This window comes from Miniopterus schreibersii, assembly GCF_964146895.1.
Source record: "Miniopterus schreibersii genome assembly, chromosome: 8".
Lineage (NCBI taxonomy): Eukaryota > Metazoa > Chordata > Mammalia > Chiroptera > Miniopteridae > Miniopterus > Miniopterus schreibersii.
This window is the reverse complement of record NC_138109.1, coordinates 2,942,061-2,965,517: the sequence shown is the minus strand read 5'-3', so window position 1 is coordinate 2,965,517 and position 23,457 is coordinate 2,942,061. Positions and strand designations below refer to the sequence as shown.

At 49.4% G+C, this 23,457-nt stretch overlaps 1 protein-coding gene across 3 annotated transcripts; it reads left to right on the top strand.

Moving 5' to 3' along the window:
* On the top strand, positions 1 to 23,375 carry DNAJC16 (DnaJ heat shock protein family (Hsp40) member C16). 3 transcript variants are annotated; one of them, XM_081144203.1, is made up of 15 exons: positions 1 to 250; positions 2,422 to 2,606; positions 6,272 to 6,338; positions 7,284 to 7,620; positions 9,502 to 9,686; positions 11,756 to 11,860; positions 12,546 to 12,704; positions 15,211 to 15,341; positions 16,010 to 16,193; positions 16,877 to 17,059; positions 17,208 to 17,284; positions 18,426 to 18,506; positions 18,602 to 18,700; positions 19,181 to 19,351; positions 20,056 to 23,375. In XM_081144203.1, exons 2-15 carry the CDS (start codon positions 2,440 to 2,442, stop codon positions 20,450 to 20,452), a joined length of 2,343 nt encoding a protein of 780 aa, XP_081000329.1. In that variant the 5' UTR covers positions 1 to 250; positions 2,422 to 2,439; the 3' UTR covers positions 20,453 to 23,375. The 3 variants fall into 3 exon arrangements, with proteins under 3 accessions (XP_081000329.1, XP_081000330.1, XP_081000331.1); XM_081144204.1 differs by having other exon boundaries at positions 145 to 250; positions 19,184 to 19,351; XM_081144205.1 differs by lacking the exon at positions 2,422 to 2,606 and having other exon boundaries at positions 241 to 250.
* The last annotated feature ends 82 nt before the right edge of the window (positions 23,376 to 23,457 follow it).

The window sequence follows — 23,457 nt, the reverse complement described above, 5'->3', positions numbered from 1 at the left end:
GCAGACGGCGCGTGGCAAGGGTCAAAACGCATTCGGAAGCTAGAGGCCCTCCGCCGGGTCCAGACGGTGCCTTGGACGCGCGGGGCCTTTAAATATCACGTGACTGGCTCCCTTCAGGCTTGTGCCCTCCTTCCCCTTCCCCTTCCCCTTCCCCAGGCCGGGGCGAGCGCTGCTGTGGCCCGGAGTCCCCCGGCCGGCGGACTGACTGGATCTCGGACGCCGCAGCCGTTTAGGCCGGTGCCCTTTCCCGGTAACTCCTTCCCGGCGTGACGCGCGGAGCCGCGGGCGCGGCGCGGGGCCGGACAGGCTCGGGAGTTTCCCTTCAGTGCCTCAGGCTTCCCGGTCCCTGCGGGGGCCCGCGGGGAACCGGAGCCGACAGGGCCCGGCCCGGGGCCCTCGGCGGGCGGTGAAGGAGGGTTCGCGACCCCCGCGGGAGCTGCAGGCGTGCTCACACTCGGAGCGCGCGCGCGTGTGTGTGTGTCCCAGCGGCTGCCAGCTTCAGGGGCTACTGCCCGAGGGCGGGCGCCTACCTGTTGGGCAGGTTGCTTCCTGCCCCGAGGCCGGCCGGCCGGGCCCAGCTGTCAGCACAGGGACCAAACAGCCCCCCGCCCGCCGCCACTCGGTCCCTGTACGTGGGGGCGACTGACCCGGCCGCCTAAGGCGGTCCCGGCACAGCCCGTGGACCGGGCGCGGTAACGAGCGCTCGACCTCGTGCCCCGGAAACACTTCACGTGCATTAAACTCCCAGGCTGACCCTTCGGGATGGTGTTCTTCACCCCCGTTTGTGTTTTATTTTAAAATAAGGACGCCGAGGTTTCACACGTCGAGGTGGCTTGCCCACGGTGGGTCGGTCGGGAGCGAGTGGAGGACGGGCCTGGCCTCAGTCGAAGGCCGCCGCGCCCCCGCCCCCTCAGCGGGCTGTCGGGGTTCTGCGGGGCCGAGCAGGGGGCAGAAGAAGCTGGCTTTGGGGCTCCCAGCGGGCGTGCACGCAGCCCCGCCCCGGGCCGGGGTGGGGTTCAGTCAGCTCCGTGGGGGCCCCCGGGCAGCACGTGCACGTCCCTCCCGCCGCCGGAGTCCAGCGCCCTCAGCGCTTCTGCCCCGCTCGGAGGAAAAGGTGCGGCGGTGGACGCTTGACCCCTAGAACTTCATTCATGAGGAGCCGAGCTGCGTGCGGCGCTCGGGAAAACCGTGCGTCACGGGGTCACGACCCCGCAGCGCGCAGGCGGACGTCCAGGCCCCGCTCCCGGGGCGGAGCTGCTGAGTGTTGGGGGCCGCGCCCGTCCACGGCCTCCGGGTAACCCTGCGCGTGGGAACGGGACGTCGTTGCTCCCCGCTTTCCCGCGGGGGGCCGAGCGCGTCCCGGGGCCTCTATCCCGACCTTATGCTAATGGTCCGATTAAAGAGCAGCTCTAGATTCTCGCTCTCACGGGCTTGGTGAGAAGGGAGAGAATCGGGGCATCTTAAGTCGTAATGGCACAGCTTTGTGTTTTTTTTTTTTAAGAGTGTGTCACTTTGGCCCTGGCCGGTCTGGCTCCGTGGCTGGAGCGTCGGCTGCGGGGGGTTCCCGGGGTTCAGTTCAGGCCGAGCGCTCGGGCCTCGGCTTCAGGCTCGTCCCGCGCCGGGGTCCGTGCCTCGGGCAGCCGATCCACGGGTCCCCCTCTCTCTCTGCCCCCCTTCCACTCTCTCTGAAAAGCAGTGGGGAAAAATATCCTTGGGTGACGATTAAAAAAAAAAAAAAAAAAGTATTGCTCCCAAGAACGCCACGACCCTCTCATTTCGTGATGTTGCACATGGTAAACCTTACGGTTGCATGATTTTATTGAGCAGACACTCAAGGAGGTATTCTTAAGCCTCTTTTTTTTTTTTTTAATGTTTTTATTGATTTTTAGAGAGAGAACCGTGAGTGATGAGAGAGGGTCGTGGATCGGCTGCCCCCTGCAGGCCCCCTCCTGGGGGTGGAACCCCAGCCCCGCCCCGCGGCGGCCTGAGCAGCCGAGCCCCACCCAGCCTCCTGTTTTAAGTTTACACTGTTGCTGTCAGAGCAAGCGAAGCAGTACGTTTGAGATGTGGTCGCCCTGATTTTTCTGTGTGTGTCTTCCCACGTTCGCTTATCATTTCTTCACCGCATTCATTTCCAGTCCTTTCTAAAGCTTCTCTAATCCAAGGGTCCTGGAGAGTTGCTACTCTTATTGCCCATCTTTTCATCTATAGTAGTTCTATAGTAGTTCTTATTTGTGATAGTTAAGTAGCGAGATTGGTAATTTTTAAAATATGTATATACTCAAGCCGCTTGACACTTTTCCTGCAAAATATCTTTTTGTTTCTTTTGTTTTTCGTCTGTGTATCTTTACACCTTTGCCTAAAAAGCAAGACCGTCCAGGTTTCTGCCACTGAAACTTGTTGCCTCTCCCATTATTTCAGCTCTGGAAAGGAAGAGAAATGGAAGTGAAAAAGTTGAGCATTTCCTGGCAGTTCTTGATAGTTCTGGTTCTGATCCTGCAAATTCTGTCTGCGTTGGATTTTGACCCGTACAGAGTCCTAGGGGTCAGCCGAACAGCCAGTCAGGCTGATATTAAAAAGGCTTATAAGAAGCTCGCCCGGGAATGGTAGGTGAAACAAAGAAATAGTTTAATATAAGCTTAGCAGTTCTAACAGGGAAATGAAGCCTAAGTTTTGATTAGCTTTTATTTGTCTCTGTTTATATATGTTCAGTAAGTATATAATTATATCTGTCTAAAATATTTTATTTGGGAGAACTAATGTTCATGTTGTTCTATAAGTTTTAGGGATTTGACCCGAAGCCTATCTTACTGTGAAACCCCCTTAATTGCCCTAGATGCCATTAGCATATTTAATGTTAAAGTAAAGTAGGGAACTTTAATTTTTAAAGTGTATGTGTACTCAGTGATGGATAAGCTACCTTCCCCGTGATGTTATTCCTAAAGTAACTCTTCATGAGTGTCATTGCTGGAGGGAACACTGCCCAGTCCTGTTTTCTAGATTATTAATGTTTAGCTTTCAAAAAAATTTTAGAACGAGCTTTTTGGCCCGCAATTTTAAACGAATATTCAGGAATTGAGTATATTACTTTATCGAAAAATTAGAATTTTACCTGTAGATGTTATATATGCTAGGGAATATGTGTTTATGAATTAGGATAGCAATAAATTTAAAGCTTATTTTGGACAGACATCCTCAGTTTCTTCTACTAGTGCTATGGACTTGCCTATGAGGAAGTGTTGGATTATATAGCTGGAGGGGAGCTGCAGGAGGAGGGAAAGGACGGGCGACTACAAGCTGGGCGAACCAGCCCAAGTACAGAAGAAGGTTGGGGTGGGAGCCGTCACTGAGCTCCTGCATGCTAGTCCCCAGGTTCTGTGTTTTATCTCATTTAAACCGAATATTTACACTGTGAAGGGAGGATCTGGCTGTCCCTGTTTAACGGGTTGTGAAGTCTGTATTACCTCTGGCTTCCATAGTTTGACCTTCTCACCAACAGGTAGTTTGTTGCCTTTTTGGTTTCTGATCACTTACCCATCTGGGCAGAAGTAAGAGTGAGTAGGTCAGCGTGGGGGGTAGGAAGTCAGGCGGAGATGCCGGGGCAGGCTGCGGGTGACTGCCTGCCACCATTCTTCAGTGAAACGTCTCTTAGTTTTAAACTGGCTGCAGTACAGGTAAAATATAGTGTTAAAATATAATGTTCTGAGTAGGTATTTTAGGCTTATTAGTGTTATGGAGAATCCAGAAATAGTTACTAAAAACACAATCTGTCCAGGGGCTGTCTTTAGTTGCTTCCAAAGCAAAACTTAAAAACCTGCAATGAAGCATAAGGTAGTAACATTCTTTCAGACAGGACATGGCCTTTGACAACATTTTAGAAGCGGAAATGATCGCTGGAGTGTGTAAGGCCTGTTAAAAGGTACAGCTTTGACTTTGCTGTCTTCCAGAGCTGAAAAGGGTGTTGTATTAATTAAATGAGTCATGTGCTTCTCTCCCTTAATTAGATTCTCTCTAGGAGTAATTTATAGCAGTAGAAATATATAGAGTGTCCTCCAGTGAAGGTCTAAAATGTTACATTTTCGCTGTACTGTTATTTCCTGCTAAGTTTAGGCTGTGGCCGTGTTTTGTCGCTGAAATTGTTTGTTTCCTTTTGTAACAATTTCACATACACTGAAAACGGCAGTGTTCCCCAGTTTGCCTTTTCAAAATGATCTATAGGGGGCGGGGGACGCTCAGGTAATGGCTGGACTGGATTGGCAGCCTTCCTCTGCTGTGTTTTACTACTTCAGAGTGTTGCTTCGACGCCTCAAGAGCTTGCCCCTTACTTGGTGAAACCGTTTAAAATTGCTTTATCTCTCAGGAAAACTGTTTCCCAATAATTAAGTTTTATTGTAGGTACCTTTCTTTTGTCATCTACTTTGGCAAAATAAACAACTCCTCCCACTCCAAGAAAAAAGGCGTCATAAGGTTTGATTTGAAGCAAATGGGTCCGACATGGCCAGTCACCTGAACCGTAAATGGATTTGTCTAATACTTTGCTACATTACTTCCAATGTGTATTTTCACTACTTTTTATTACAGTAGATGTTCAAACTGTCTCACATTTTCTTTCCCTTAGAAGTAGCTAGACCACCGGTAGATACCAAGCACAGTCCATTCTTTGCTTTGGGAGTGAAAGGGTGTGTCTATATTGTAGTCTGTGCAACGTTTCACATGCACTGAAAATCGCACTGGACAGTACTTTCCTAGAGCTGAAGTTCTCTCTCTCTGCTTTTAACTGTGTGCTGTCCCCCCTGTGATTAGAATAATATTCCTTATATGCTGAAACTGCCCTGTGGTTTCCTCCCAATTCTTGGGCCTCGGTTTCCTCTGTTGCAGGATCTGCGGTTTTAACCCGGCAGCCCTCACAACTCACTGTTTGGTTCAGCTTCTTTAAAAGCCCCTTCCCACCCTTCCCTGGGTAGAGTTCTGTGTGTCAGATCTTCATTTGTGTGATCGCATAATTTTTAGCCTCTCAGCCTTTAGCCTGAGTGAATATTTACAGCACTTTTTTTTGTCATCCAGAAACATGCTTCAAAACCACCGTCTTGTTTCCTTAAGTCATACTTCTTTCATTATCTTGCTGAGATTTCCCCCCACTAATATCATAACCAGGATTAAATAGTTAAGGAGTAATGTCCAAATTCAACAGTCAGCCTTTTGAAATATTTTTATTTTCAGAGAATCAGAATGTGTGGCATAATTCACTCAGATGTTTTCCTGCAAGAGTAAGTTGGTCAAGTTGTAAATGTTTTTTATTCCCATGTACCTGGTGCTGTTTTTAGTGGCTGTTTGCTTCCCAGTGGGTTTTCTCTCTCCAGAACCTTTGCTACAGAAAACTTACTAGATGTTAACAGAGTGATTCCATAAAGAAAGTCTATAATAGAGTCTCCATAAAATGAGCACTGAAAGGTCAAACACTGGTTCAGGTCTGCGGACATAAAACCCAACTCCTACTTCCCTGGACTATAAAAGTCGCAGAACTAAAAGTGGTATAAACACAAGCAGATTGCAGAGTCGTATGTGACCGCGAGATGGACCACGGCCAGCTGTGCATGATGGCAGATGTTTGTTCCAGTGTTAGTTGAAATCACTTCGCTTAAACCGTAGACTTTGCTTACATCTTAAAACTTGTGGCCTTGACGTCATTATCCATCTGTAGGTCAGAGGCAGTCACAGGTAGAGTGGGACAACCAGAGTGATCATGAAACTAAATGTTCTGCCTGGAACAGCAGCAGCAAGGTGCTGTCTGAAGCATAGTTGCTACTAAATAAATTCATGTTGCAACGTTAAAACTATTTCCTACACCTGCCCGAGTTGTCGGAAGAAATCGGTATCATCAATACTGTTCTGACATGGGGATGAGATGCTGCCATCCTGGGAAAAGACGTCAGTTCTATGGAGAAGTGGCTTGAGCCACAAGCCAGCATTAGGGTGTTGGGAGCAATGCAAAGGCACACACTTCCCACCTTTCCTAGGAAAATGCGCAGGACCATCTCCTCTTGCACTTTGAGAATGGGCCCAGCTGAAATACTTTTGGAAGAAGTTTAAAGTTGCATTTTTTTATAGTTATGTGAAGCAACCGGTTGCTCCTACCATTTATCTTTAAGAAACTGTCCTAACAGAATGGCCGTCCGTTTGCCTCTGACGTAGTAAACCGTGTGGATGAGGGTGTTAGTTGACCGTGTGTGAAACGTTAACTCCACTCTCATGCTGCCCTTTTGTGTTGCAGGCATCCCGACAAAAACAAAGACCCTGGAGCAGAAGACAGGTTCATTCAGATTAGCAAGGCTTACGAGGTATTGTGCCCGACTGGGATTCCTCCGTGGGCTCTCATAAAACTTGTCTCAGTGTTTAGTCAAGTCCTCAGACAGGCCGTGTTCCCTGTGCCCTCGACCCGGTTTCTAGATGGTGGTACAGAGACTGTATTTGGCCACATCCAGTATGTCAAAGCCAGTGCCCGAGCACTTCAGCTCTTTTTAAAAATGGCCTATTTTAAAGGCTTTAATTGGAATTGTAGAACTACCCTGAAGGTATGTCTCCATTTCCTTTTTAGAAACTTATATTATGTGCTCACTTCAGCTGCACATATACTAGAAACTTAAAGAACTGCAGACCAATTTGCCTGTAGTTAACATGACACAAGGTTGCAAATACATTTAAACACAAGATTTTCAACAGTTCTCTAACATGTCAGCTTAAATAGGTTGTCTGGAGGACGCACCAGCCCATGGCTTCCTGCTTGGGCAGGGTGATGCCCCTCACCAGACTGCTCAGCTCAGAGGATGACTCCTCATCTTAGCGCAGGGTCCAGAATTTCAGAATTAACTTCAAAGTTCTTTCTAAGGAAAATAAAGTCAGCCAGTGCAATTCTGGGGTTACTTTTTGTGTCTACAGCTTTTCACATTTTGGGTTGACCTAGTCAATTTTCTTGTGGTCGAGCCCGGTGGTCAGCATTATGCTAAGTTTTATTTGTTTTACTGATGTGCTTAGTGTTACGATAGCTCAGAATCTTTAAATCCAAGAGGAGTATCTAAGTGACTGAAGTAATTTGGTCTTGAAATACTCAATGTGTCTATTGGGAGAAGTTGTTTCTGGCACATAGTGACCAATTTAGAGCACTCGCTCATGCCATGTTTTCCAGTTTCTTCTTATCCTCCGAGCTGCTACAGGAAAGTTCTTTGCGTAAACTTTTTTTGGTTCTATGGGTTTTATGGGTTTCTTTTTTTTTTTCTTCATTATAGATTCTTTCCAATGAAGAAAAGAGATCCAATTATGATCACTACGGGGATGCCGGGGAGAACCAGGGCTACCAGAAGCAGCAGCAGCGAGAGTTCCGCTTCCGCCACTTCCATGAAAATTTCTATTTCGATGAATCCTTTTTTCACTTCCCCTTTAACACCGAGCGGCAGGACTCCATTGATGAAAAGTATTTGTTGCAGTTCTCGCATTATGTGAACGAAGTGGTTCCCGACAGCTTCAGGAAACCCTACCTCATTAAGATCACCTCGGATTGGTGCTTCAGCTGCATCCACATCGAGCCAGTTTGGAAGGAAGTAGTTCAAGAACTGGAAGGATTGGGTAAGAGGATGTCATTCGCCAGAAGGTGTTTATCTGGGAGGAGGTCGAGTTTTAAATCTTGAATCACATGGGACACTGGGGAGAAGGAGCAGTGTGGCTTCTCTTCGCAAGTTCACAAGGACTGTGTCTTCGAGGATACATTTTCAGAGGGGAGATGGTTCGGCCACTCTCACTCCGCATTTCTAATTCGAAGCTTTATCTGTATAGTCCCGTGACAGATAAAGCTTCAAATTCTGGTTGGGTGCCTAATACGTAGGAGAAGCTGGAAAATGATCGGTGAATGAAGCAGCCCTCAGGCACCAGTGTTCAGGCTGGTTGGATTTTCAGTTTATCCATATAGTATTTGTGATTTCACTCTGTGTATTAGTTTGCTAGGGCCACCATACAAAATGCCACATAAACAGCAGACATTTATTTCCTCACAGTTCTTGAGATTAGAAGTCCAAGATCGAGGTGTCGGCAGGGTTGGTCTCCTCTGCGGCCTCTCCCCTTGGCCTGCAGATGGCTGCTTCTCCCTGTGTCTTCACGTGGCCGTCTCTGTGTGTCTGTGTCTGGTGTCTCTCTTTTCTGTATACTAAACTCTTTTTATAGGAACACCAATCATATTGGATTAGGGCCCACCCTTATAAAACCCATTTTAACTTCAGTTCTTCTTTGAAGGCTTTATCTCCAAATATAGTCACCTTCTGAAGTGCTGGGGGTTAGGGTTTTGCAGGGGGTTGGGGGAAGAGGAGGGTAAAGATTCAGTCCATAACACTGACTATCACGGGTAACCATTCTCAATCGCAGATTGGCCTTTCCTTTGCTTATAGTTACCTCTTAGTGCCAGGAAGAGTTTAGTGATCCAGGGAGGATATTTATTTTAATAACTCCTTAAAGTTGGAATTACTGAACTAAATATGTGTGCGCATGTTTTTGCGTGCTCTCGCGTGCATACGTGTGTGTGTGTGTGTGTGTGTGTGTGTGTGTTATGGGCATTAGCAGACCTATTTGCAAGTAACTAAAACAGGACAGACTCAGCCATAGTGGCGCCAAGGGGCCTGTGTTTCTTTGGAGAGGGCATGCCACTGAAAACCATCGGTTCATTTATTCTAAAACAGACATTTCAACCTGTTGTTCAGAAGCACTCAGATGCTTAGATTTGCCAAAATGCTTTCCTGAGATTGAATATTAAATGAGAAAATTTTTATTAAGTGCTGATATGTAGGCAGCACTTAATAAATTAACCTTAGAGAGTTTCTGATTAACTAGGTTTTCTGGTTTAATAAAGTAAAACTTTTAAAGGTGCCTATTTTATAAACTTCTTTTAATAATCTTTCTTAACTGTATTAGTCTACTTTTTTCAGCTCACTGACAGTTGAGCACCAGCTCTGTACTTACTCATAGCTTAGTCCTGGAAGGTGCTTACAAGCTGGACAGGAAGTGGGGGGTCACATTCAGGCAGAGGGACAGAGCACCTGGGACAGCCAGCAGCCAGGCATGACCTGCGCGTGGGTGGGGGGGAACAGGAAGAGCTGGGAGCTAGGCAGTAAGGAGCCTTAATTCCAGGCTAATGAAGCTGGACTTCATTCTATAGTATGTAGTAAAGCCAAGAATGTTCTCACACAGAGGAGTGGCACAGTCAGACCTGCTCCCTGAAAGCTAACTTACAGCTACTGAAGGACAGATTGCAGACGTGAGAGTAGAGGCAAGGAGGCCACCAGCCCTGGCAAGACAGCAGCCATTGGCCTAAACTAGGGCAGAAGGACTAGCGAGAGGTAGGCAAGTGTCAGATGCCCTCCTGGAGGTCGGGATTTCAGTTTCACACCAAAAAATTATTCATCGGCATTTGTTCAACTGCCGGGGGACATAAGCTTCATGTAGGTCTCCCATGCGTCTCAGGTGTGGGGATCGGCGTGGTCCATGCTGGGTACGAGAGGCGCCTAGCCCACCACCTGGGAGCACACAGCACGCCCTCCATCCTCGGGATCATAAATGGGAAAGTCTCCTTCTTCCACAACGCCGTTGTCCGCGAGAACCTCCGGCAGTTTGTAGAGAGTCTCCTTCCAGGGAACTTGGTGGAGAAAGTAAGTACCTGCCTGAGAGGTGGCTGGCGAGCCGCTGGGACTGCTGACTGCCGGCCTCTCCGTGTGGCCATTGTGAGCGGGCGAGAGGCATGTTAGTTAGTGATTCACACAAACTAAGTCATTTCCGAGAAGTGTGTCAGAGACTGAAATTGAACAAGTGGAGCAGAGAGTCTCAGAGTCCCTGTGATAATAACCACTGTGCAGTTTCACTCTGTCACAGGACTCTGAGCCTGAAATTCTTCTAAGCAAAAAATGAGACCTCCACACGAGGTAAAGGATTTCTTCCTGGCCCATGGCCTCGTCCACCTGAGGACACTTTCCTGTGGGGGAGTATTCAGGTTAAGCAACATTCGATTATAGGTTTAATGGTCATATCTGTAGGAGACACCAGATTCCATGAAAGCAAATACTATGTCTGGAACTTTCAGAACATAGAGTGATGCAACAGTGGGATTAAGTTCCACGTGCAGAAGGTCGAGCTAAAGGAGCCAGGCGTGAAGGGTTCAGACGAGTGTATGGTTTTTATATTTTAGAAGTATTTTCCCCCAGTTAAGTTAGCGGTCAGAGGAGCTAGAACAGGATCCTTGTTTTGCTTTAAGTGACTCACTCCTTTAACAATACCAGGGAGAGTGAACATGCAGGCATTTCCATCATGTTTCCACCTGCACTGTTCACAGACTGGCTGCCAGGACCATCGCCCACAGAAGAAATACCTCCTGGAGTCAGCTTGACAGGAGATTTTCAGAGAGCACTGCAGGCTCCTGAAACCATGAGAGGCTGCCCTGCTGCATCCTCCAACCTTTATGTAATATTTGTTCTGTGCCTGGCACTGGGATAAGTGTTGAGGACAATTTTTGAAGAGCTCACAGTCTAGTGGGTGCTTATGTGTCCATCTGGGATGTTAAGAGCTGTCCTAGGGTTGAGAAAGGCTTCCTGGCAGAAATGTCCCCTGAACTGAGTTTACCAGATGAGGAGAGGGAAGTAGCGAACGAGTCCCGGGCACGCAGAGGTCCGGGGCAGGAAGAGCCTGCTTCGTGTGCAGTCATCACCTGTGAGCGGGAGGGGACAGATTAGAGCGTTAGCAGGAATCTTTAAGGAGCTTGGGCCTTCGCCTGCAGGCAGTGGAGCCTTTGACCAACGGGGAGAAGTGATCAGATTGAGGTTCCTTAGAGAGCCTTCTGGAAGCAGAGTGGAAAGATCCTTTTTTGAACTATTATTAAACATTTTCTAGATAGAAATTTAATTATGCATGCTTTTAATTTGTTTTCTCAGTAGGATTTTTTAAGGCATAAATGGAAATACAAAAGTAGCCATTCAGGTGGCAATAAATGAAGTTGTGCAATGAATAGATGAGGGGGCCCACTTATTTTTACCATGTTTTATTTGGGGGTTGGTTTCAGTTGAGTAATGTCCCGCCCCCTTCCTTTACACGCCTTCTCCTCTTTGGATGCTGGGTATTGTCACTTCTACCTTGTTGGGTACAATGTTAGATGTCTTCATTTTCCTATAAATACCCGAGCTCTGTTCTGGGATGTGGTTGAGTTACTTGGGAACAGAACTGTGTGGTCTTTTCAGGTCTTGTTTTACATTTCTCTCATTGAGGACAGAGCAGCAGTTAATCTAGGGCCAGTTTTGTCTCACCAAGGTGGCAGAGTCCCCGTGCATGCTCCTCCCAGGGCTCTGAATGAGGGGAGGTTTTACCCCCGCTCGGGCCCACTTGGTTCCTTTAAGCTATTTTAAAAGAGCAATTGTTGCATGATCTGCTTTAGATTAAGTTAATAGATTAAGAATTACTGTCTATAATTAAGCAAGAACCAACGGTGAAAGCTCAGTTTTTTAAAATAACATGGTCAGTAATTGTTTTAGAGAAGATTGTGATTTCAGAGTGGGAACGCACGAGAACATGAAATCAGCATCTCTGCTCTTGCCATAGTTTCAAATGAAGACAAAAGATTAGCTTTACAAAGTAGTATTTTATACATATTTGATTTTATTTAGTGATCTAGTGACTGGATAATAACACAGTTGAGAATTAAATGTTGAAACTAACACCGTCTTTCCCACTGAAGGTTACAGACAAGAACTATGTCCGGTTCCTGTCCGGCTGGCAGCAGGAGAACAAACCGCACGTCCTTCTGTTCGACCAGATGCCGGCTGTGCCGCTGCTGTACAAGGTAGTCTGTGCTGGGCGACGTTTCCTCTTGCTCTGGTGGAGGGACGTGCAGCCTGATTGTCCTTCTTGTGGGTAAACGCTTGTCCCATGAGAAATACTCGAAGACCAGAAATTTGCCTTAAACGCTGTGCGTTGAGCGTCTCCGGACGCTGGTGCTGTGCTGGTGCCTTCCACCCATGGAATCGCAGTGATGCAGGCGTGACCCCTGCCTATGACCAAGGTCCGGGAGCTTAGCATGGTTGTAAGACCAACCCAAGGTCTCCCTGAAGCATAGGGAGTGTCGATTCCCTTGAAGCCTGACTCCAGGCCTGCCCTCTGAGTGACACCCTGTTCTGCACTTCCACACGCCTCCGGGTACACCGTCCATGAGATGGTCACTGCCACCTTACACGACTGGGGTACAGGTAGCTCCCCAAACATCCCATGCCTCCCATCTGGTGCATAGCTCAGGAAGTGGAACATTTTGTTCCACCTGAAAAAAGAATGAGCTGTGTTGAGCCTTGTTGGGGCAGTTTTCGTGTGTGGAACACCTAGAATTCCTGACGTGTACAGTGTGTAGCAGCCTGAGTGGGGCTGTGCAATGGGCTAGTGTTCACCTCCACCCTCCGATGTGACGAGTCACACTCGTCTGTAGTTTACTGCTGTTCTGTTGATGTCATTTCCTCCCCTCTGTTGTGCCCCGACAGCTGACGGCTTTCGCGTACAGAGACTACCTGTCCTTTGGGTATGTGTGCGTGGGTTTGAGAGGGGCGGAGGAGATGACGAGGCAGCAGAACATCAATGTCCATGCCCCCAGCATCCTGGTCTTTAAAGAGCATACAGACAGGCCTGCGGACGCCATCCAGGTACGAGACAGCCAGCCGGTCTCACCATGGCTCACACTTATCTCGGGCCTTCGTGGAAACACCAAACAGCAAAGCAGGGGAGGAGGAGAAGCTAGGTTTCCATTTCTTCCTTCAGAGGCAGGAACTCAAAAAGTTTATTTTCCAGCTGATTGGTACTCTTTTACTTAAAAAATAATCGTTTGGCCTTGGCCAATGTGGCTGAGTTTGTTAGACATTGTCCCAGGTACCAAAAGGTCACCAGTTCAATTCCCAGTCAGGGTCCATGCTGGGGTTTCGGGCTTGATCCCCAGTAAGGGCCACGCAGGAGGCAGCCGATCACTCTCTCATCATGGATGTTTCTCTCTCTCCCTCTCCCTTCCTCTCTCTGAAATCAATAAAAACATATTTAAAATAACAATAATAATCTTTTGACAGAGAGTGGAATGGTGGTTGCCAGGGGCTGGGGGAGGAAAGGGGCATTAGTTAGTGTTTGCTGGGTACGTTTCCGTCTGGGAAGATGGGAAGGAGGTGGGTGGCAGGGTGGTTGTGGAACAGTGTGAGGATATGTGATGCTACAGAACCATACATGTAGAAAGGGTGAAGGTGGCACAGTTTATGTCGTGTGTATTTTACCACAGAAATTAAATAATAAAACCTCCTCCAAAATGGGCTAAGAATATGAACAAAATTCTGAGAAGAGAGTCAAGTGACTAATAAACACTTTTAAAAATTAAATCTCACTAATAATCCAAGAAAAGCAAATTGAACATTCCCTTCTCCCATCAAATTGCTAAAGATTGTCAAAGTAAAAATACTCAGAAGTGTTGAGGGAAGAAAGAAGCAGACACTTTTTTTTGCCTCGCTGGGGGAGGCTTCACAATTTCCAGAAAAGCAGTTGGGTGGTAATGAGTCAGCTGCCTAGATTCCTTCATCAAGAGTCCTCCCGTGTCCCTGTCATGTGCCCAACACTGCTCTGTGTTGGGGGTCCAGCCCTCAACAAGACCAGCAGGACCCCTCGGCCGTGTTCTGGTGGGGACTGCAGACAGTCAGCATGACATACTCTGTGGGGGTGTTAAGTAGTGGTAAGTGCTAAGGAGAGAAATAGAGCAGGAGAGAGGGATGTGGAGTGTTGGGGGAGTGTTGGGGGCCTTTCTAAGGTGTGGTGGCTTCATTAAGATCATGCTTGAGTAAAGACCTGAGGGAGAGGAGGTTACTTTTTAGGAATCTCTCTGTCCTAGGGGAGCAGGAACTCAGACAGAGAATTACTACAGAGACGGTAAGTACCACTCTTAGTAGCAGAAATGAGGGGGAATGTGGGTACCCACCAGTAGGATAATTATTGGTACATTTCAAACAGGGACCTCATATAGCCACTTAAAATGGCAGTTTGGGGATACTAGTGATGGGAATAATCTTCATAATAGAACGTTAAAGAGCAAGCAGGATGCAAAGTTGTACGTGCAGTTTAAACACTGATCCCAGGGTAATAACATGCGTGTGTGCACATATGCAGGAAAAATGGAAATAAGTGCATGACAACATCAGTGGTTATCTCTTCATGGTAGAATTATACATTATTTTAATGTTTGGGTTTTCAATATAATAAATGTATTCTTTTATATTTTTCAATGTTATTTTTGAAAGTTAACAAGAACCCTTTGGCCTTCTCAAGGCTAGAATGAAGGAAATGAGAAATTCTATTTATTGACTTAGAGACATAGATTTGTTGTTCCACTTATTATGCACTCAGTTGCTTTTTATATGTGCTTTAAGTACTACTTTATCTGCATCGCAGCATTGATAGTGTTTTCAATAATCATTCAAGTTCAGGATGTTTTCTAATATCTGATCTACTTTCTTAGGTCAGTAGGTTATTCAGAGTGTGCTTCTTAACACCCAGGGCTGTTCTGGCTCACATTGTACGTCGGTTTCTAGATTGTGGTCAGAACCTGCAGTACATGAGGCGGGCAAAAGTAGGTTTACAGTTGTGTGGAAAAATATACAAGACAAGAAAAAATAACAATGCAGGAATAAACTCTGTGCTCTGTGTACTCACACCTGCAAAACTGATTTGCCACCGTGTTCAATTTCAGTCCCTCACAGTGTGTGAAAGCTGCTACTAACAAGGGTCCCATCCAGCCTTGAGTCCGCCTCTTGTATGCATAACTTTGTCACTTTGGAGTTTTTTTAATTGTTCAGTTTGCTGCAAATCCTAACTGGAGGTAAATTTGCCTAGAATGTGAAATGATGGCGTTTTAAGCCTGCCAGCATGAAACAGTATACGGAGTTCTTGGGTGAAAAGGGCACCTGACTCTCACCTGGCCTGCAGTCACTGCGGCTTTGCCTCCAGCCCTGCGTGGTAGAGGAAGGTCCCACGTCCATCAGGTTCATTTCCTCAAGCGGACCTCTCTTGTTTTGTTATGTTACTGCACCAGGCTCAGCCACATTTTTGTGGGGCTCATGAGTAAGTTTCTGGTTACAGTGAGGAAACGGAGTAAACGTCAAATGTTCCCTGGTTTCCCTGCAGACCCGAGGTTTGAAGAAGCAGGTCATTGATGACTTCATCACCCAGAACAAGTACCTGTTGGCAGCCAGGCTCACCAGCCAGAGGTTGTTCCATGAGCTCTGCCCTGTGAAGCGGTCTCACCGACAGAGGAAGTGAGGACTCTGCTCGTTGCAGTGGGGGGGGGACCGTGTCGCACTTTACTGCAGTAAATGCCATTAAATGTCTACCCCGTGACAGTCAGGACTTATTCCTCATGCAGCAAATGCTCACTGGCGGCTGTTAGGAGTGGGGCATATTAATTCAGGGTCCCTTAGGACCCTGATGGATGTACCAGCCTGGTCTAGGGGTCAGAGGTCTCCCTAAGATGTAACACTTCCACTGAAACCTGAAGAATGAGCAGACTTTTGCCAGGGGTCAGGGAGAGATGGTTACTTTGAAGAAGCATGAGTGTGAGAGCTACAACCCTGCTAGAATATTCCACGCAGGTTTCAGATAGAAACTCCACACGGCAGGAACATAGTAAGTGCTCCGGGAATGTTTGGGAAGTGGACAGGTGAATGATTGGCTACTTTCCATTGGAACCATTGCAAAGGGCGCCCTTCAGAGTGAGGCTGGGCAGCCTGCAGCCGAGAGGGGTGAGCAGCCCTGCCTGTGGGGAAGAACCAGACCAGAGGACCCCTGAAAGGCCTCTGCGTCAGGGAGTCATTGGCCGTTGCCTCCAGAGAAATTCCCAAGTGTGGCCGGTTTGGCTTGGGGAAACATCAGCCTGGGGAAGAGCAGGTCGTGGATGACTGGGTTATAACGTCTTGTTGTGGTGCAGGTACTGTGTGGTTTTACTGACCGCTGAGGCCACCAAGTCAAGTCAACCCTTTGAGGCCTTCCTGTCCTTCGCTCTGGCAAACACACGGGACACCGTGCGATTTGTGCATGTCTACAGCAACCGGCAGCCGGAGTTCGCCAGCGCCTTCCTGCCAGACAGCGAGACGTTCCAGGGGAAGTCGGCGGTGAGTCACAGTCTCCGTCCTGACCCCAGCTCTGCACTAGCAGAGCATCTGATTCTGTGTCCTCCTGCCTCTGGGGTTTCTAATACAAATTCCAGAAGACCCAGAAATCTCTGAGCCTGTTTGAAAGCCTGCTGTTGAACAGCCCCTCACCCTGGTGGTCTCACCCCCTAGATTTCCAGCCCCGGGCCTGCGAGGGAAGGCTGCAGAGCATCGGCCCTTTCACCAGCTCTGCCCATGGCAGGTCTAGTCTTGCAGGACCCCTTAGGCTACCGATAGCGTGCTGCGGCAGCGCCCCCCGCGCTCACGCACCCTGACCGGTCTGCATCCCTCCCTCCTGTGTCATCACTGGGCACGAGCACGGACGTCTCCTCTTGTCCTCATCTTGGTTATCAGGAGAATCTCTCCAAAAACAAAGGGTTCCTTTGTTATAAAGTTAGGTCAGAAGTTGTCAACCAAAGTTTATTGAGAAAGAGCTTTAACTTTTAGCAGAAGCGTCAGAAAGTCGCCATAAAAAGCCACCGTAATTTCTTTTGTCAGGAAAATTTATCCGCATGCATCGTTGTGTTTGAGTTTGTTGCTCACTTCTCTAGACCCCGCCCCCCCCCCCCCCCCCCGTAAAGAAACCAAACAACAGTAACTGACCATTGTTTTGAGAATTCTGGTGGTTTTTCTTTTTCCCCCAGGTATCGATCTTAGAAAGGCGCAACATGGCAGGCAAGGTGGCATATAGGACCCTGGAGCATCCCTGGACCGGGAGCGAGAGGGACAAGTTCATCCTTCTGGGTTATCTTGACCAGCTGCTGAAAGACTCGGCTCTGCTGTCCTCGGAAGCCGTGCTCCCCGACCTGACCGATGAACTTGCCCCTGTGAGCACGTGGCCCGGGAGAGGGCACCGGGCAGGGCTGGTGGCGCCCAGGACTGAGCGAGGTTCAGCAGCGGCGCTGTGTGGGGGTGAGGACTCCTCCCTGGGCTCGGCTCAGGGCCTGGTCCTGACCGACGTCACTTTCTTACCAGATGTTCCTTCTCCGGTGGCTGTACTCTGCTTCCGACCACCTCTCGGACTACTGGGACAGCCTCTTGCACAGCAGCTGGTAGGTCTGGTGCGGGATTGGGTTCCTTCTGCTCCGTGAGTGGCAGGGCCACTGCTTCTCCTTTGAAGGGAGTCTGTCCCTCTTTGAGGGTGTGTTCAGCATAGGCGGGCGGAAGAATGTCCACATGTGTTCAATACCAGTCCCCTTTTCTTTCTTTTCTTTTAATATCTGCTGATTGACTCGTTCCCACTGGCTGCCCTTGCAGACAACAGAGCCTGAGACTGTCCTCATCAGGGCACCACTGGGGCCCAGCCCAGGGCCTGGCACACAGAGTCCAGCGTATAGGTGTCCAAGCCAGTCATTGAATTAATCAGAGAAGGGGGTCTGTCACCCTCCAACCCCAGTAAGACTGTGGGCTCCTAAAGGAAGGAGCACATCTCGTTCATGTTCACGGTTGCTGTCACCCAGCCCAGCTCCCGAAAACTGGTAGGCAGGCCTTTGGCAAGTGTTCATGGGTGAATAAAAGTTTAGAACACCAGTCCTAGAGAAAATTAAAAGGTCAGCTTTCCCTCCCTACTCCACCCCCCTGAGCCACATCCGAATTATTGCAGCCAGGAAAAATAACCAAAATAAAGGAAATAACTCCAGACTCTAGTCACTGCCGGTTAGTTAGCCATTAGATGTGATGGCTTCCCGTCTAGTCACACCTCAGCTACCCTGACGTCAGAACGTCCTCCAGACTCACGACTTACTTTTCCCCCTTTCTATTGAACTTATTGGGGTGACACTGGTTAACAAAATTATATAGGTTTCAGGTGCACAATTCCACAGCGCATCATCTGTGCACTGGGTTGTGTTCAGCACCCCAAGTCAAGTCTCTGCCCATCACCACGTACACCCCCTATTCGTGCTCACAACCTAAACTGTTACCACCGCCTCACTGTCGCCTTCCGCAGGACATGCTAGCCCACCCTGTAGTGCTGAGGCGCAGACCACATTCCTGCAGCGAGGGGAGCTCTGCTTCCCCCCCACCCCCAAAACCTGTGTGTGCATGGAACTGGAGTGTTTATTGACAGGCAAGCTTTTTGTTTTGGGGCTGTTTGGGGGTTTTGAGCCAGCGTGAGGAAACCTGAAATTGTTCCTTGGGGTGTCACAGCCGCCCGCTTGGAGTGGGCAGGCTGTAAGCTTCCGGCCGTTTCAGGCGGGAGATGATGCCCTTCCTGTCGCTGGTCTTCTCGGCGCTCTTCGTCCTGCTGGGCACTGTCATTGTGCAGGCCTTCAGGTGAGTCCTCCCTGCCTCCCGCTCCTGCAGGGTGGGCCCCCACCTCCTGGGGGTTTGGCCTCTGGTTGTGTAAAACTTCTTTTTTCTCACGTCAGTGACCCAAACGATGAGCGAGAGTCAAGCCCTCCGGACAAAGAAGAAGCCCCAGAGAAGGCGGGGAAGGCGGAGCCCAGCTTTCCCCGGGAGAACAGCAGGTGTCTCTAAGCATTGCCGCCTTCAGTGCAGCCCCGCAGCCCCTGTCTGCAGTACTCCAGGTCCCCTCCTGCCACGGGGGTGGGGCAGGAAGTCACTGCCGATCCCTGTTCACGGAGACCCTCTCCACGTGCAGACGCTGGGCCCCCTTAGCTCAGTGTCATCAGTTCCTCAGTCTCAGGTTTAACAGTGAGGGCAGGAAACCGAGAAGCATGTCAGAGAGGCTAGATGAGCAGGAAGCAGGGGATGGTGTCACCATCGCTGTGGACGGCCTTGACCCCGTCCCCGGTGGCTCTGCGCTGGCTGAGGCTCCATGGGCCCGGGACTGCCAAGTAAGGACGCCCGCCTCCCAGTGCATCAGGCTCGAGATTATTCGGTAGCAAAGCTGGTCTGGTCAGGCAGCGTTTTCTCCCACTTGTCCTCTTACAGTACTGGCACCCCCCGCCCTGGTCACAGGTTCACTCCTCCATGTTTCTCCACAGCAGGGTCCCTAAGAAAGGCTTCGTGGAGGTAACGGAACTCACCGACGTCACCTACACCAGTAACCTGGTGCGCCTGCGGCCGGGCCACATGAATGTGGTCCTCATCCTGTCCAACTCCACCAAGACCAGCCTCCTGCAGAAGTTCGCTCTGGAGGTCTACACGTTCACCGGGTAAGTGCCTGTGTGAGACATGAGGGGGCAGCACGCACGTCTGGGTAAGGGGGCGACTGGCAGAGAATTAGGTCCTTTCCTTTCCTCTGACCATGAGGAGCTTCATCCATGCACCCGGTGTTGGCTGTGACCTTTCTAAGCCAGAAATCTAAGCCGTCCCGAGGGGACCCTCTTTCCCCCTTGACTTCAAGTCCCCTCGGTTCTCCTTCCCTGAGCCCTTTCAGAAAACTGACTGTTCTCCAGCTCTTGTGTGTTTTCCTGAAGCTGGGCACTCGTGAGAGTGACGTTAGTGACACCAAGCAAGGGGTAGGAGTGGGCGAGTGTGGCGTGCAGCTCCTGTGGAGCCCTCGGCTCCCGCGGGAGTCCTGGTGTCCTGCACTCTGGCCCTACCTCACATGAAGCCTGTTCTATTTATTTTTTTAAATACATTTTTATTTATTTCAGAGAGAGGAAGGGAGAGGGGGAAAGAGAGAGAAACATCCATGATGAGAGTCATTGATCGGCTGCCTCCTGCACGCCCCCTGCTGGGGATCGAGCCCGCAGCCTGGGCGTGTGTCCTGATCAGGAACTGAACCAGTGACCTCCTGGTTCATGGGTCGACACTCAACCGCTGAGCCACACGGGCCAGGCAGCCTGTTCTTATTTGAAGCCTGACTGAGGCAGCTCTGTCCCCTGTGCCCTCAGTCCTCACTCGCCCTCTACAGGAGCAGCTGCCTGCACTTCTCCTTCCTGAGTCTGGACAAGCACAGAGAGTGGCTCGAATACTTGTTAGAGTTTGCCCAGGACGCAGCCCCGATCCCGAACCAGTACGACAAGCACTTCCTGGAGCGCGACTACACGGGCTACGTGCTGGCTCTGAACGGCCACAAGAAGTACTTCTGCCTCTTCAGGCCCCACAAGGCAGCGGAGGAGGAGGACACCGTGGGGGTGCGTGGTGGCCTTGACTCTTCCCTGCACCCGGGGGACTCTCGAGGGAAGCCCGGCGGCCTGGGGCCCAGGCCCCTCAAGGGGAAGCTGAGCAAGCTGTCCTTGTGGATGGAGCGCCTGCTGGAGGGCTCCTTGCAGAGGTTTTACATCCCGTCCTGGCCCGAGCTAGACTGAGGACCACAAGAGACTTGAACTCAGACCTTTCACAGGCCCTGCGAACAGGTATTTTCAGGACCTAGACTGTCAGCAGACAGAGCATAGCTTTTAGATTATTCTAGAGCAGCGGCTAGAAGAATCTTCCCTTTGCCCTGCTCGGTCCTGTTCTAACCCAGGAGTGAAAACTCCACGAGTCGAATTCCCTAGATCCGAATATTTTCCTTTGGGGTTTGTTTTCCTCATCTGGATGCCGCACTATTTAAAACAGACTGCTCAGTCCCTCTTCCTTTCTGGTCCCATCACTTGGTCACGGTCCCTGCCCTGTCCTGCGTCTGTGCCGTGGGGGAAGCACAGGTGCTCACCCTGCAGCGGTACCGGGTGCGACCTCAGGAGCCGTGTGCTCACTGCCGCCCCGCCGCCCCCGCCCGCCGTGCTCCCACACGGTGCATGCTGTAACGGTGGGCCAGCCCTCGGCAGCTTCCAGGCCCGCGTCCTGAAAGAGGCCTGGATCCAAGCACTCTTACACTGAGCGGTGTTTCTGGCAGTAAGCGGCTAAAGCATATTTTGGGGGCATCCCCCTACTGCAGTGTGTTAGCCATGGTTTTAAAGGGTGGGGCTGAGTGGGCTTCTGCATATGGTTTGGTTTTCTTCCCCAGGCAAGAGGAGGGAGGGCTGGGCAGTGGCTGAAGGGATCCCTCTGTGAGCGTCCCATCAGCCCATCAGCTGCCTCCCCAGCACGAACCGTGGCCGAGGGACCCATGCAGCAAGAAGTACTATAATGATGAGCCATTTACATGGATGTTTTCGATGCCTTCCTGCCTCTGCCGGGCTTAGGGTGGGGATGTTAGGAGCCATAACTAACCTCATTCTCTGGACGTAGAGATGAGCTGCTACACTATAAGCCTGTAGATGTTAAACCCATTGTCCCACCTGCCACAGTGGTGTCTCTAGTAAGATGCAGACACGTCTTTGTATCAAGGAACCTAACATCTCCCAGCAGCATTGTATTTTGAATCCAGAAGTGCTGTATCTTGAAGTCCTGTTTCTTGAAGTCCTGTTTGTGACAGTGAGCCGAGACTTGTTCTAGACCCGCTTTGCAAAAGGCTTCCTTTGAGCGTCTGGCCCCTGTTTTGATGTCCCATCTTAATCATTTCTCGTGACTTACAGCTGCCTCACCAGGAGCAGGGTCAGTCCTGTCATCCGCTTGCTGAGCCCCAGGGTGAGCTGGACGCCAGGCTGGCTCATTCCCGCCAGTCAGAGGGCTTACTGTCCTCTAGGGCAAAACTATCAGTGGGGTTTGGGCAGCCTCAGGAGCGGTCTGTTCCAGTATCAACGCAAATTGCCCGTTGAAGGCCGTTTGCAAAGGGAAAGGTCAAATCAGTGATGGGAGAAAATAGTATTTTCTTCAATCACAATGCTTCAAACTAAGCCATTTGGATCCTGAGTAACTTAAATACTGAGCTACAGCGACAAGGAGTGAACTGTTTGAGCTCAGGAATTTCTGTAGTTTCCTTGGAATCTGTAGCTTTATGGCAAAAGTAATCACTGCCCGGCTTCTCTCTCCACATGGTCCCCGAAAGGATGCTGGCTCTGCCGGCCGCCACGCACGCACCCGGCCAGGGAGGGGCAGCCCAGGACTCGTTTGGCTTTGATGTGCCTGTCCTCACAATTACTCCTGGGGCTTCTATGGCCAGGCTGCTTGGATGAATATGTTTAGGTTTCATGGTAGGTTTTTATTTTTAATTTCTGGTACTAAATGGGATTCTTGACCATAATTTCTGAAAACCAAAACCTCCCCAGATTTGTTCATTTTAAAAAAAATTTTACCATTAAAAAGCACCTTCAGACAGCTGCATCTTCCATCTGTACTAAGGAAGGAAGGTGATAATAGGATTGGAAACATGCCTGGCAAATACTTCAGTCTAAAAACCCTCTACAGGTCTCACTGGGGCAGATGTGTCTGCCAGGAGGACACTCGGGATCTCGTTTTAAAATGAGCTTCACCCCTGGCCACCCAGGCCTTTCCTGCCGAATGCTGTTTCCATTCATTTCCTTTTGTGTCAAATGTATGAGCCACTGTCCTGCTCAGCCAGTGCCACCGTGTCTCTTCCCAATGTATGTAACCACACAGACCCAGTTTCAGTTTAACTTCCTAGTCTTTGAACATGTATCTTCAAAAGATGACATTGATGATGTCAGAAGTAGGTTTTTCTGGTCGCCAGAGACTATGCATCATGTTTAGCAGATGGGATAAAAACCAGTCTTAAAAGCCTTTGTAGAATCCACGCCAGTTTAAAAAATATTTTTTTATTGCCAAGGTGTTGGGGGCACGATTTGTCTAACACAGAGGTGGGCAGCCCCAGCAGGGCCGTTTCAGGGGCGGACTGCCCTGGCGTCCACGGGGCCCCGTCTCGCTGCCGTCACTCACTGACCACGGAGACTTAGTTGTGGTTTTCGCGCAGTAGGTTGATTTCCTCCCGGTCAGTACGCAAATGTTTTCCCTGATTTAAACAGAAAGGGGATCTGAATGTGCTTGAAGTGATTGGCTTTGTTTGGGAAATGGGATTAGAAGTGAACATTCAGAACTTTGTTTTAAAGGAAAATCCTTTACAAGCCAATGCAAAACAGTTTACCAAGTGAAACGTTGCTTTCATCCAAATACCTGCCAGCCCTCGCAGGCAGATGCAGTGCGGCAACTGCCGACTCTGTTGGGTTTGTCAAGGGGAATAATTATACTTTCGAGACAGATCTGAAGAGAAAGTGAATATTTTGCACTTTTGATACTCTTAGGAACAAATAACTTATTTGGCAAACGGTGTCTTTTTTATGTTGTTTTTGTTTTGTATTGTGAATAGGCACTAAAGCGGATGTTATTTTTGTTTTGAGAACATTACCGACTGGAAACAGAAATAAACTATTTTAATGTGTGATGATTACGGGTAGCTCCTGCGTTACGGGTGGTGACTTGACCCTGGACATGTTATCAGCAGAACTGAGTCTGCACGTAACTCAGCACTTGCTTA